At 36.9% G+C, this 14,963-nt stretch overlaps 1 protein-coding gene across 1 annotated transcript in view; it reads left to right on the top strand.

Moving 5' to 3' along the window:
• The window catches only part of SLC2A13 (solute carrier family 2 member 13), a 527,708-nt gene that overhangs the window by 228,623 nt on the left and 284,122 nt on the right, over positions 1–14,963 (top strand). Inside the window, exon 4 of the mRNA XM_055580782.1 lies at positions 5,239–5,347. Coding sequence (XP_055436757.1) covers positions 5,239–5,347 — 109 coding nt within the window. The remainder of the gene's footprint in view (positions 1–5,238; positions 5,348–14,963) is intronic.

Here is a 14,963-nt window from a genome sequence, read left to right as displayed (position 1 = left end):
CAACCATCTCACTCTCTGTCATCCCCTTCTCCTCCTGCCTTCAATCTTTCCTAGTATCAGGGTCTTCTCCAGTGAGTCAGTTCTTTGCATCAGGTGGCCGAAGTATTGGAGTTTCAGCTTCAGCATCAGTCCTTCTAATGAATATACAGGACTGATTTCCTTTAGGACTGATTGGTTTGATCATGCAGTCCAAAAAGTCTCTGCTTTTTAATAAGCTGTCTAGGTTGGTCCTAGCTTTTCTCCCAAGGACCAAATGTCTTTTTTTTTTTCATGGCTGCAGTCACCATCTGCAGTGATTTTGGAGCCCAAGAAAATAAAGCCTGTCACTGTTTGCATTGTTTCCCATCTATTTGCCATGAAGTAATGGAACCAGATGGAATGGGAAAGACTAGAGATCACTTTAAGAAAATTAGAGATATCAAGGGAACTCTTCATGCAAAAATGGGCATAATAAAGGAAAGAAAATATATGGACCTAACAGAAGCAGAAGATATTAAGAAGAGGTGGCAAAAATACGCAGAATAACTATACAAAAAAGATCTTAATGACCCAGATATTCAAGATGGTGTGATCACTCACCTAGAACCAGACATCATGTATGGGAATTCAAGTGGGCCTTAGGAAGCATCACTACGAACAAAGCTAGTGGAGGTGATGGAATTCCAGTTGAGCTATTTCAAATCCTGAAAGATGATGCTGTGAAAGTGCTGCACTCAATATGCCAGGAAATTTGGAAAACTCAGCAGTGGCCACAGGACTGGAAAAGGTCCATTTTCATTCCAATCCCAAAGAAAGGTAATGCCAAAGAATGCTCAAACTACTACACAATTGCACTCCTCTTACATGCTAGCAAAGTAATGCTCAAAATTCTCCAGTCCAGGCTTAAACAATACATGAACCATGAACTTCCAGATGTTCAAGTTGGATTTAGAAAAGGCAGAGGAACCAGAGACCAAATTGCCAACATCTGCTGGATCATCAAAAACCAAGAGAGTTCCAGAAAAACATCTGTCTCTGCTCTATTGACTATGCCAAAGCCTTTAACTGTGTGGATCACAATAAAATCTGGAAAATTCTTAAAGAGATGGGGATACCAGACCACCTGACCTTTCTCTTGAGAAATCTCTATGCAGGTCAGGAAGCAACAGTTAGAACTGTACATGGAACAACAGACTGGTTCCAAATAGGAAAAGGAGTACGTCAAGGCTATATATTGTTGCTCTGCTTATTTAACTTATATACAGAGTACATCATGAGAAACCCTGGGCTGGATGAAGCCCAAGCTGGAATCAAGTTTGTGGGGAGAAAGATCAATAACCTCAGATGTGCAGATTACACCACCCTTATTGCAGAAAGCAAAGAAGAACTAAAGAGCCTCTTGATGAAAGTGAAAATGGAGAGTGAAAAAGTTGGCTTAAAGCTCAACATTCAGAAAACGAAGATCATGGCATTTGGTCCCATCACTTCATGGGAAATAGGTGGGGAAATAGTAGAAACAGTGTCAGACTTTTTTTTTTTTTTTGAGCTCCAAAATCACTGCAGTTGGTGACTGCAGCCATGAAATTAAAAGGCGTTTGCTCCTTGGAAGAAAAGTTATGACCAACCTAGACAGCTTATTAAATAGGAGAGATTAGTTTGCCAACAAAGGACTGTCTATTCAAAGCTATTGTTTTTCCAGTAGTCGTGTATGGATGTGAGAATTGGACTATAAAGAAAGCTGAGCACCAAAGAATTAATGTTTTTAAACTGTGGTGTTGGAGAAGACTGTTGAGAGTCCCTTGGACTGCAAGGAGATCCAGCTAGCTTATCCTAAAGGAGTTCAGTCCTGGTTGTTCATTGGAAGGACTGAAACTGGAGGTTGAAGCGGAAACTCCAATACTTTGGCCACCTGATGCAAGGAGCTGACTCATTTGAAAAGACCATGATGCTGGGAAAGATTGAAGGCAGGGGGAGAAGGGGACAACAGAGGATGAGATGGTTGGATGGCATCACCGACTCAATGGACATGAGTTTGAGTAAGTTCTGGGAATTGGTAATGGACAGGGAGGCCTGGCGTGCTGCAGTCCATTGGGTTGCAAAGAGTTGGAGACGAATAAGTGCCTGAAATGAAATAATTAATGAATGAATGATGGAACCAGATACCGTGATCTTTGTTTTTTGAATGTTGAGTTTTAAGCCAGCATTTCATTGTCCTCTTTCACTTTCATCAAGAGGCTCTTCAGTTCCTCTTCATTTTCTGCCATAAGGGTGGTGTCATCTGCATATCTGAGGTTATTGATATTTTTCCCAGCAATCTTCATTCCAACTTGTGTTTCATCCAGCCCAGCATTTGCAATGATGTACTCTGCATATAAGTTAGATAAGCAGGGTGACAATATACAACCTTGACATACTCCTTTCCCAGTTTGGAACCAGTCTGTTGTTCTATGTCTGGTTCTTGCCTCATTTATCATAGATCGATGACCATAGGTGCTTGTGTTTATCTCTGGATTTTCTATTATGTTCCATTGATCTATATTTTTCATTTTGTGCCAGTACATGCTGTTTTGATTCCTATAGCTTTTGAGTATAGTTTAAAGTCACAGAACCTGATTACTCCAGCTCTGTTTTTCAAAACCCAGATTAAAAAAAAAAAAAAACTGGAAATAAATATGTGATGTTGTGTAATAATTTATCTCTTGTTATTTTGGCTAATAAAACTTTAATCCTAATTTGTCATCATTTTCTCTTTATTTTTCTGCCCTCCCATATCAGTATTGCTTAAACTATCAAGTCATGAAATAGGTTAATAGAGCAAATAGATACATCTATCCAAAGATTATGATAGATTTCTTGCAGAAGACTAGTTTCTCATCTATGAAGTTTCCTAAAAGCTGAAAATGTATTTGGGTGTTTTTTGTTTTGTTCTGTTTTGTCATAACATTATAGTTGTTGTCTTTAAATTTTTTTCATGGTATATAAAGTAAATTATAATATATTCCCCTTCCTGGATCACATTCTTGTCATGGTGAAAGGGCTTGCATAACTCAGTGAAGCTTTGAGCCATGCTGTACAAGGCCACCCAAGACAGATGTGTCATAGTGAAGAGTTCTGACAAAACATGGTCCACTGGAGGAGGAAATGGCAACCCACTCTGTTATTCTTGCTGCAAGAAACCCTATTAACAGTACGAAAAGCCACAAATATATGACACTGGAAGATGCGCTCCCCAGGTGGGAAGGTGTCCAGTATGCTACTGGGGAAGGATGGAAGGCAATCACTAAATACTCCCGAAAGAATTAAGTAATGGGCCAAAGTGTAAACAGTGCTCACCTGTGGATGTGTCTGGTGGTGAAAGTAAAGTCTGATTCTGTAAAGACATAGGAGCCTGAGTGCTACAGTCCATGGGATAACAAACAATCAGCTACAACTTAGCCACTGAATAATCTTTTATATAATTTTTTGATTTATGAAAATAGGTAGATGTTTATGTGATGGTGTGCACAGTCCTTATTTTGTGGCTCATTCATAGATTTCTAAGTTTGAAGATGAGTCTGCTTTTCAGAGAACTGATCCAGATATATTTCTATATTGTCATAAAAGCTACCCATTTGAAACAACCTTCTTAAAACTTTACTTAAATATAAAACAACTTGAAATTTATAATACTCTTAGCATGCTTTCTAAATGAGTGTGTCCAGTCTTACCATCTAGAGACAAAATTGTTGGAAGTCAATCAAGTCTTCATGTGATTATAATCGTTCCTTTGTAGAGATGAATATCTTCACCCAGTAATGTTCAATACTAATTAATGCGCTGTCTTGACATCCTGTATGAACTTTTATTGCTGAGACAATAGCACATTCTATTCCATTTCTGTGAACTGGAATATTAGATTTCCAGAAGATTCCAAAATAGTGAAATTTTCTCAGGTTTCTACCAGACTTGGTTTCAGTATCAGTATCAGTTCAGTCGCTCAGTCATGTCTGACTCTTTGCGACCCATGAACCGCAGCACGCCAGGCTTCCTGTCCATCACAAATTGCCGGAGTCTACCCAACCCATGTCCATTGAGTCGGTGATGGCCATCCAACCATCTCATCCTCTGTCGTCCCCTTCTCCTGCCCTTAATCTTTCCCAGAATCAGGGTCTTTTCAAATGAGTCAGCTCTTCGCATCAGGTGGCGAAAGTATTGGAGTTTCAGCTTCAACATCAGTCCTTCCAATGACTTGGTTTAGGGTTTACTTAAAAAAAAAAAAAAAAAATAGCCTCCAGGAAAAATTCCTCTAATGAAGCAATTAACATCCTAGTGATCGCAGGCTATTTCTTATACAATGGGAATACCAAAGATCCTTTTAGTCAACTCTGGCACCACGACACTATACAGCATGCGTCTGTGACGTTGTTACAAGCACTTCCGGGAATAGAAGGGGCACTTAGGTAGTTATGGCCAAATGATAGGCCCCAATTGGTTAGTTACCTTACTTAAGGCCTGGGGGTTCAGATCTAGAGCTTTTTAGAATCGGTCTAGATTCTGATACAGAGACACCATTTTGAAAGCCCATTGATATTTTTAAAGTATCATTTAAAACCACTAGGAAACTATTAAAGAATCTATAAATATCATATATATACCTACATAAAATAGATTTAAAATTTTATCTCTTTATTATCTTTTGGGTATTTTTATTAATAATATTCATTTCAGTCATAACTGAGTCTGATATCACAGTCAGATTCCTTAACTTTAGTTAAATACATTGGAATGAATTTTGTTACTTTAGTCAAATAAATTGTAATAAATTCTGTTCCTTGTTTAATTGTTTTTTAATGAATGCCATTCTTTCAGTTGATTAAAGCCATTTTTCCAGTGACTTTGTAAGTTGTCCCACATTGAGTGGATTTTAAATAGTAATTAATTGCCTGGGAAGCAGAAGAACAGAGTGGTTATTACAGCTCATAGGAATTTAAGGAAAAAGAATTTCTAACCATTACAGTTATGTAGATCTTCCCCCTAGTATCCATAAAATGTTTTAACTTGAATTCTCTCTAGTTGATTTTATAGTTTCAACTCATATATTTACTGTTTTCAAAAATATATTATGCCCCTATTTCTATAAAAGTACACATGTTCTGTTTTTAAATGCCAAGTTGTGTTGATTCCATAGAGATTTGGGGAAATTTATCCTAATGGGAATAATTACTGTGGAAGCTAAAAATAATAGACGTGTCCTTCTTTTTCCTTCTTTTTTTTAAAAAGCTGGACCTGTGATCTGCAGAATGCTGAGTTATCCCCCAACTCGCCGAGCGTTAATTGTGGGTTGTGGTCTACAAATGTTCCAACAGCTCTCAGGCATTAACACCATCATGTATGTATTTCTTTCTAACTTTTTACTGAAAAGATTGTGAGGAATTATTTTATATGAAAAAAATAGTAGAACTCTTGATTTGTTTTTATTAAATGTGTAGAAGTCTCCTTTGGAGAGATACTTAACTGTACAGTATTTTAAAAAAAACTGTATAGTTTAAAAATCTTACCAAATTTTAACTAGAAGGAAGTGACTTATTTTGTTCATTGTAATTATTGGCTTTATTTGATTTCTTACAATTTCTTTTTTATGCCATCAATTAGTTTATTTTATTCTGAGCTACTAAATGTTTCATTTTTCATAAGCTATTTCTTGATTCTCATTAAAAAGTAAACCAAAGGGTAAACCTGGCATTTATTAGAGATCAGTGGACACACAACTAGTTCATTTCCTTTTAGGGCAGTCAGTTACAATGCAGTGTCATAAGAACATTAATAGAAGTATGTTTTTTACAACTAGAGTACAGTGGACCAGGGATGGACTGGGAGCAAAGTAGGGAATATACAAAAGTTCTGCGTTTTCTAATTTTCAAAGTAATTCTCAAAGTTGTATGTGTGTTGTGGGTGAAGCAGAGTGAATAGTGGGGGTTCTGCCATATTTCATTCATTCGATGTTAAACCCATTTTTGATGGTTGATTTTGTGCTAGATACATAGCAGTGAATACAGGAGACACGGTCCTTGGCCTTATAGAGTATACAGGCTGGTGCAGGAAACAACACATTAAATAAATTCACAATTTAATACAGAATTTCAAATTGTCATAAAGAGAGCTACGTAAGATTGTTCCAAGAGAAGACTTTTAAGATCCTAAGTGATGGAATATGGGTTAGAGAAAAGCTGATTTTTGCTGAGAATCTGGTTATTGATGAAAAGCTATGTTCTCAGAAGCTTTCCCCTATACATACTGGTTAAAATTATTCATTAGAAAAATACAAATTATGTAAAATTAGATTTTACCTAGTAAACATTTGTTTTGGGGACTTTTGATTATTTTTTTAATTACTTGGGTTATAATGAATTATTCTGTGGTAATTTCAGAAGAGTAAATTAGTTAAAGTAACTAGGGCCCAAGGACCCATTAGATTAAGTTGGAATTTACTAAGAAACTCCAACTTGAATGTATCTATAACCTTTGTGAATTTGACTTTAATGGTAATCCTTGTTAGCGTTCTGAACTACATTTTAATATTGGTTCTCTCCTCCCCTCTAACATTTACTTTCATTTTTTCCTCACCATTATCATATCTATTAAGCTTATCTGTCAGTATAGCACCTAACATTTTTGTGTCTGGACGTGGCACACCATGACTTTTCTGAGGCACATCCACTGTCCTTAGTGTGGTAATGGTATGGAATTGTAACAAGGGTAGCACCAATCTTTCAAACAACGCAATTCAGTAATAATCCTATGTACAAATTTAGTTCATCAACGTAATTTAACATATGTCCTATTTCTGAAAAACTTTTGTTTGTTCTACCCTTTTCTAGGCATTTAAATTTGACAGGTTTAAAGCATAGAAAGTGAATTTTTGTTGTGCTTTTTTGTATTCCTGTAAAACAAGGATCACAGACAGGGCCAATCTAATTGGTAGGTGAGGTGAAGCCAGTGTGTTCCTAGTTGAAATGATTGTTATATAGTCCACTTGTGATATCTAATGTAAAGTGTGCTGATTCAGGTTTTCAAATTTTAATAAAGTGGTCATTTCTCCAAATTCTCAGTCTTTTCACAGTGCGATCAAGTGATATGACTATAAGGATTTTGATATTCCTTAAGATGTATGATAGTCATTAATGTACTTTGCTTATCACAAACTAATAGGTAATGTCTTCAATACAGCTGTTGCTTGTAGTTGAGCATTAATCCTGGAAAGTAGGAATAATAAAATAAGGTAAATGATGGTTAATTTTATACTGTGTCTACATGATGCAGAATAGCTGGCAACTTCCTGCAGACTTTAATATAACCTTAGTACTGGAGGTTAGAAGACTAGACACTTAAATGATGTTACCTATGCTAAGTAACTGTTGGTTTTTCATAGTACATAACTTCAGGCATTCATATTTTAAGCCCATAAAACTGTAAATCAATTTATTTAAAAATAGACCATGCTATTTTTATTATTTGGATGGAAAATGACTAATTTAGGATCCTCATATAAAGTGTTTTCTTCTACTTTATCTAGTCTGTATTCATGTGTGTGCATGTATGTTTTTCTTTTTTCATTTTTTCCCCCATTATCCTTCGGTTCAGTTCAGTTCAGTCGCTCAGTCGTGTCCAACTCTTTGTGACCCCGTGAATCACAGCACGCCAGGCCTCCCTATCCATCACCAACTCCCGGAGTTCACTGAGACTCACGTCCATCGAGTCAGTGATGCCATCCGGCCATCTCATCCTCTGTCATCCCCTTTTCCTCCTGCCCCCAATCCCTCCCAGCATCAGAGTCTTTTCCAATGGGTCAACTCTTCGCATGAGGTGGCCAAAGTACTGGAGTTTCAGCTTTAGCATCATTCCTTCCAAAGAACACCCAGGGCTGATGTCCTTTAGAATGGACTGGTTGGATCTTCTTGCAGTCCAAGGGACTGTCAAGAGTCTTCTCCAACGCCATTATCCTTAAGATACAGTAAATGCTATTATAATTTTTGTTTCTTATAGTTTAAAATAATCTTTAAATGCAGCTTAATAGCTTTTTATTGCCTTTACTAGAAAATATCTATTACATTTTTTCATTTTAAAATGTTATTTAATTCAGAATTCAGTTTTTATGAATATTTTATGTATATTACTCTTTATTCTTTTTCACTTCTTCTCTTTCAAGTGGAAAATGAAGCAGGCAGTGCTCCTTTATATTTCCAACCCAAACTTAATAATCTGTAGAAGTTGAAATATTTTTTATAAAATCCATTTTCTACCCCAAGTTTGAATTCTGACTTTTACCAAGAACAGTTCATAAAAAATCATATGAAAAAATATTGAAACATAAATCATCCTTACAATTGTATTATATAATCTTACCATGTTTAGTTTGCTCTGGTCTCCCACATAGTATCTTTATTTCTATATCCATTAATTAGTGTTCTATATCAGTTAAAGAAATAGATTTATTTCTTAGAATATTTATTCTCTCTATGAAAAAAATATATATATATGTTGTGAGTGTATCTGGGTATCTTATATTTGTATAAGTCATGTTTATATCCTAACCCATACCTTATCGTCCTCCTGTCATATAGAGCATAGGACTTCTAAGGTCTTAAAACTGTTAAATACTTCAGACACTACATTTAACTTTTAGAAGAGGCAATTTTCTATTTTGACTCTAATCAATAATTTCAAACATGCTGCTGAATAGGTTATTCTCTATTCACAAGAGAGAAGAACAGAGCAAATAGAGTTCTGTTTTCCTGATATATTCCTGCTATATTATTGCACTACCTCACAGACCAATAAAATATTTCCACATGTCAAAATAAATGCAAGAGTAGTGATCTATGAAGAATACGATGATTAATGTGAAAACAACTGACTTAAGTAATTCTCATGTGATCTATTCTAAACTCTGGTTTTAGTGTCAATAGTTTTCCAATTTCTAGCTAAGAGTTTTTAATTTATTAATGAAAGGGTCATTCCCACATTATTATTACCACAACCAAAATGTGTATGGGTGAGTAATTAGGTGGTAGGGAGGGAGAGGGGAAAAAAAAAAGAGAGAAAGTAAAAGAAAGGAAACACTTGGCTACTTTTGGGTTTGTTAGCATCTTCCTTCTTTTGAGGAACTTAAAATAAGCTATATTTTGATACGTCTTGATAATCATAAAATTAGTCCATCTTGGACAGGTGGAAAGTAGCAGAGTTTTACCTGGGAAAACCAAGTGTTTAAATGGATCATTTTAAGGTGACACAGAAAATCTGCAGTAAAGAGGAGAAGGAAATCCAGAATTTTAAGCTTTTATGTCAGCTTCAGGTAAAAGGGATTATGGGTATATAAACTTCTTTTGGACACTCTAAATAGTCTGCTATTTTTAAGCTGCTCTTCTTTTAGATTAATGCTCCCAGATTTATCTCTTCTTTCTCTTTTCTACTAACTTAAAGTAGGGGTGGGAAATAGGCAATTACATAGGATGGGCAGATTATTCCCACTTGCATAACTGCTTTACTTTAATCCCCGGTGGATCACTACTTCTTTGTGTTTACTAGAGATAATAGAAGGCTTTGGAAAAAATGGCCTTGCAATACTAATCTTAATAGCTATCATTTACTAAGCATTAATATTGGGTTGGTGCAAAACTAATTGCAGTTTTGCATTGTTGAACTTTGTTATTTTATATTGAAATACATTTGTAAAAAAATGTGGTTATGTTATACACCATTTTCATGTGCATTTCTCGCTTCTTTTTTTTTTTTTTTTGGTAATGCCTTATTACTTGCTGTTTATTTTATATTTATTTTAGACTAGGGAAATGATGTTAGGCAAAAAAGCATATTTGAGCAATTTTCTTATTTGAGTTCAAAATGGGCCATAAAGCAGCGGAGATAACGCACAACATCAGCAACACATTTGGCCCAGGGACTGCTTACAACTTTACAGTGCAGTGGTGGTTAACAAACAGCTAACACATTCACAGTACAGAGGATCATTGAAGCTGATCCTCTTACAACTGCACGAGAAGTTGCTGAAGAACTCAACATCAACCATTCTATGGTCATTTGGCGTTTGAAGCAAATTGGAAAGGTGAAAAAGCTCCATAAGTCAGTGGCTCATGAGCTGACCACATATCAAAAGCATCATCATTAGAGTGTTGTCTTCTCTTATTCTTCACAATAACAATGAACCATTTCTCAATTGGATTGTGATGAGCAATGAAAAGTGAGTTTTATATGACAACTAACAACAACTAGCTCAGTGGTTGGACTGAGAAGAAGCTCCAAAGCACTTCCCAAAGCCAAACTTGCACAAAAAAAGGTCATGATCACTGTTTAATGGTCTGCTACAAGTCTGATCCACTATAGCTTTCTGAATCCTAATGAAACCATTACATCTGAGAAAGTATGCTGAGCAAATTAATGAGATGCCCCGAAAACTGCAACATCTGGAGCCGGCATTGGTCAACAGAATGGGCCAAATTCTTCTCCATGACAACGCCTGACTGCATATCATGCAACTAATGCTTCAAAAATTGAGTGAATTGGGCCACAAAGTTTTGCCTCATCTGCCATATTCTCCTGACCTCTTGCCAACTGACTATGACTTCTTCAAGCATCTTGACAATTTTTGCAGGGAAATCACTTCCACATCCAGCAGTAGGCAGAAAATGCTTTCCATTTTGTCAAATCCCAAAGCATAAGTTTTTTATGCTACAGAAGTAGACAGATTTATTTCTCATTTGCAAAAATGTATTGATTGTAATGGTTAATACCTTGTTTAATAAAAATGTTTTTGAGTCTAGTTATAATGATTTAGGAGAAGGCAGTGGCACCCCACTCCAGTACTCTTGCCTGGAAAATCCCATGGACGGAGGGGCCTGGTAGGCTGCAGTCCATGGGGTCGCTAAGAGTTGAACACGACTAGGCGACTTCACTTTCACTTTTCACTTTCTTGCATTGGAGAGGGAAATGGCAACCCACTCCAGTGTTCTTGCCTGGAGAATCCCAGGGATGGGGGAGCCTGGTAGGCTACCATCTATGGGGTCACACAGGGTTGGACAGGACTGAAGTGACTTAGCATAGCATAGCATAATGATTTAAAGTTCACTGTCCAAAACCAGAATTACGTTTACACCAACCTAATACCTGGTACTACTGGCATGTAAAATAAGTATTATCAGAAAAGGAAAAATAGGACAACACTTTTAGCCTCTTCAGTAATATAATTATTTATTGTCATGGTAAAAACAAACATGTTTACTATTTTTTATATATAACACTATAAAAATTTTCATAGACGTGACCTCTCTTGTTCTTTATAAATATCCTATTGAGTCAGCAAGGCAGTTCTTCTGTTTATTCTCAAACTAAGGAAGCAAAAGCTTAATGAGTTAAAGTGACTTGTCCACTGTAACACAAGTTTTAGAGCTGAGGGTTGTTGTTGTTCAGTTGCTAAGTTGTGTCTGACTCTTTCTGACCCCATGGACTGCAGCAAGCCAGGCCACCCTATTCCTCACTATCTCTCAGAGTATGCCAAAGTTCATGTTCATTGAATTGGTGATGCTATCCAACCATCTAATCCTCTGCAACCCTCTTCTCCTTTTGCCTTCAATCTTTCCCAGCATCAGGGTCTTTTCCAGTGAGTCAGCTGTTCACATCAGGTGGCCAAAGTACTGAAGCTTCAGCATCACTCCTTCCAGTGAGTATTCAGAGTTGATTTTCTTTAGAATTGACTGGTTTGATCTCCTTGCTGACCAAGGGACTCTCAAGATTCTCCAGCACCACCATTTGAAAACATCAATTCTTTGGTGCTCAGCTTTCTTTATGATCCAAGTCTCACATCTCTACATGACTACTGGAAAAACCATGGATTTTAACAATACAGACCTTTGTGATGTCTCTGCTTTTTAAAATGCTGTCTAGGTTTGTCATAGCCTTCCTTCCAGGGAGGAAGTGTCTTCTAATTTCATGGTTGCAGTCACCATCTGCAGTGATTTTGAGGACCAAGAAGAGAAAATCTGTCACTACTTCCACTTTTTCCCCTTGATATGAAGTGATGGGATAGCATGCCATGATCTTCACTTTTTGAATGTTGAGTTTTAAGCCAGCTTTTTCACTCTTCTCTTTCACCCTCATCAAAGGGCTATTCAGTTCCTCTTCACTTTTTGCCATTATGGTGGTATCATCTGCATATCTCACGTTGATATTTCTACTGGCAGTCTTGATTCCAGCTTGTAACTCATCCAGCCCAGCATTTTGCATGATGAACTCTGTTGCTGCTGCTGCTACTGCTAAGTCGCTTCAGTCGTGTCCGACTCTGTGCGATCCCATAAACAGCAGCCCACCAGGCTTCCCCATCCCTGGGATTCTCCAGGCAAGAACACTGGAGTTGCCATTTCCTTCTCCAGTACATGAAAGTGAAAAGTGGAAGTGAAGTTGCTCAGTCATGTCCGAGTCTAGCGACCCCATGGACTGCAGCCTACCAGGCTCCTTCATCCATTGGATTTTCCAGGCAAAAGTACTGGAGTGGGGTGCCATTGCCTTCTCCAGATGAACTCTGCATATAAGTTACATAAACAGAGTAACAGTATACAACCTCATCGTACTCCTTTCCCAATTTTGAACCAGTCAGTTGTTCCATGTAAGGTCCTAACTGTTGCTTCTTGACCCACATACATCTTTCTCAGGAGACAGATAAAATAGTCTGATATTACCATCTCTAAGAATTTTCCACAGTTGTTTGTGATCTATATAGTCAAAGACTTTAGCATAGTCAATGAAGCAGAAGTAGACATATTCCTGAAATTCCCTTGCTTTCTCTGTGATCAAGTGAATGTCAGCAATTTGATCCCTGGTTTCTCTGCCTTTTCTAAACTCAGCTTGTACATCTGAAAGTTCTCAATTCAAGAAGCTGAATTGAGCTTCTACTGAATAGGCTTCTACTGCTGAAGCCTAGCTGGAAGGGTGTTGAACATAAACTTACTAGCATGGGGAATGAGCACAGTTGTGTGGTAGTTTGAACATTCTTGAACCCTGCCCTTCTTTGGGATTGGGGTGAAAACTGACTGAGGGTAGAACCTGATTTTCTGACTCTGGATCATCTGGGCTACCCTTTACTGGTAGAACACCTTAAGTGCCTGGGGCTGTCATTTTAAAACTTGTCTGGGAGTGATATGTAAACAAACCAAAGTTAGTGAAATTTAGTATCACCCAAGGATAAAAGCCCAAAATGACTATGAGCTAATAAAGTTGCATCCATCTCAAGAGTTATAAAATGCATCAGCAAAAGAGACACTGATGTATAGAACAGTCTTATGGACTCTGTGGGAGAGGGAGAGGGTGGGAAGATTTGGGAGAATGGCATTGAAACATGTAAAATATCATGTATGAAATGAGTTGCCAGTCCAGGTTCGATGCACGATACTGGATGCTTGGGGCTGGTGCACTGGGACGACCCAGAGGGATGGAATGGGGAGGGAGGAGGGAGGAGGGTTCAGGATGGGGAACACATGTAAACCTGTGGCGGATTCATTTTGATATTTGGCAAATCTAATACAGTTATGTAAAGTTTAAAAATAAAATAAAATTAAAAAAAAAAAAAAAAATGCATCAGACTAAACTGCTAGTACCCAGTTGAGGCCTTTGCTTTATATGCTGATCTAGAGTTCCTGGATAGGCCAGCCTAATGGTATTATACTTCTTAATCATATTTAATAATTTAATTCTATAAGTGCAATAGTTTTGAATTTGTTCCATTATCATATTTTATCCCCAACAAAGTCTCCTAGTGTGAAAAATGACCATGCAATCAGGAAACAGTACAAAAAGCAAGCCAGCTGGTGGTAAATATAGAGAAAAATAAAGTTGACAGGAAATAAGAAAAGAATAAGGATTTGCTCTCTCACGTTGTAAGTCTGAACCAAATGTGATGTTTTACTCTCTCTGAAGTTCTCAGCAGGTAGTATGAATGGAACAAAATGCTAACATTAATGTGAACCTTCTCTTCTCTTGCCTCCTCAGTAGGGCTCATAATATAATCCAAAAAGCCTTTGAAAGGTAATATGCATATCTCATTGGAATGTCTCAAGATGAGTATATTGTAGTCATTTGTGTTCATTGGATGAAAGCTATTGAATGGTTGAGAAACAAGTTTCATGTTTCACTCTTTTGATTAATGAATTTAGTGTTCTGGGGAGAATATTGATCCAGGAATCAGGATAATTTGTTTCAAGATCTGTCTCTACCAAATTTGGGTGTGCCTGTTAATTCCCTTCATTCTGATTACCAATAAAGTGAAGTGCCATGCTGTGCTAAATCTCTTCAGTCTTGTGTGACTCTTTGCCACCTTATAGACTATAGCCCACCAGGCTCCTCTGTCTATGGGATGCTCCAAGCAGGAATAGTGAAGGCTCCTGCATTGGCAGGCAGGTTCTTTACCACTACCTAGGAAGTCCATAAAGTGAAGTAGATGGACTTTAATGTACATTTGAATGAGGAAAAATGGAGTTTCAAGTGAAAGTGGAAGGTCAAAATTTGTGTTTGAAATACTTTAAACCTTTCTTGGATGAAAAGTTGTCAGGAGATTTTAGTCTCAGAAGAAAAATGTAAGCAATAAAATGTGAGCGTCATAAGAAATTTTATGAGAATATATTTTCTTGAATATGATAATCTTTTGTTGGCTTTGTGTAATTCACAGATAATTTTGTCCTGTAACAAGAATCTTAAAACTATATCTGCTTAAGTATTCATTCATTTATTTTTCAACCATCATTTACTGTATTGTTAATAGAGTTTCAGATACAAGTCTATATTCTTCCTAAGCAGATAGACCAAATAATTATAATGCATTATTATAAAAGCACAAATTAATATGCTATATGACCAATGAAAAATGAGTGACTTAATTCTATCTGGAAAATGAGGGCACATATAAACAATTCTTGTTATTTAAATGTTTTTCCTTATCTGGAGTC

This window comes from Bubalus kerabau, chromosome 1 (assembly GCF_029407905.1).
Source record: "Bubalus kerabau isolate K-KA32 ecotype Philippines breed swamp buffalo chromosome 1, PCC_UOA_SB_1v2, whole genome shotgun sequence".
Taxonomy (NCBI): Eukaryota; Metazoa; Chordata; class Mammalia; order Artiodactyla; family Bovidae; genus Bubalus; species Bubalus kerabau.
This window is presented reverse-complemented; position numbering and strand designations above follow the sequence as displayed.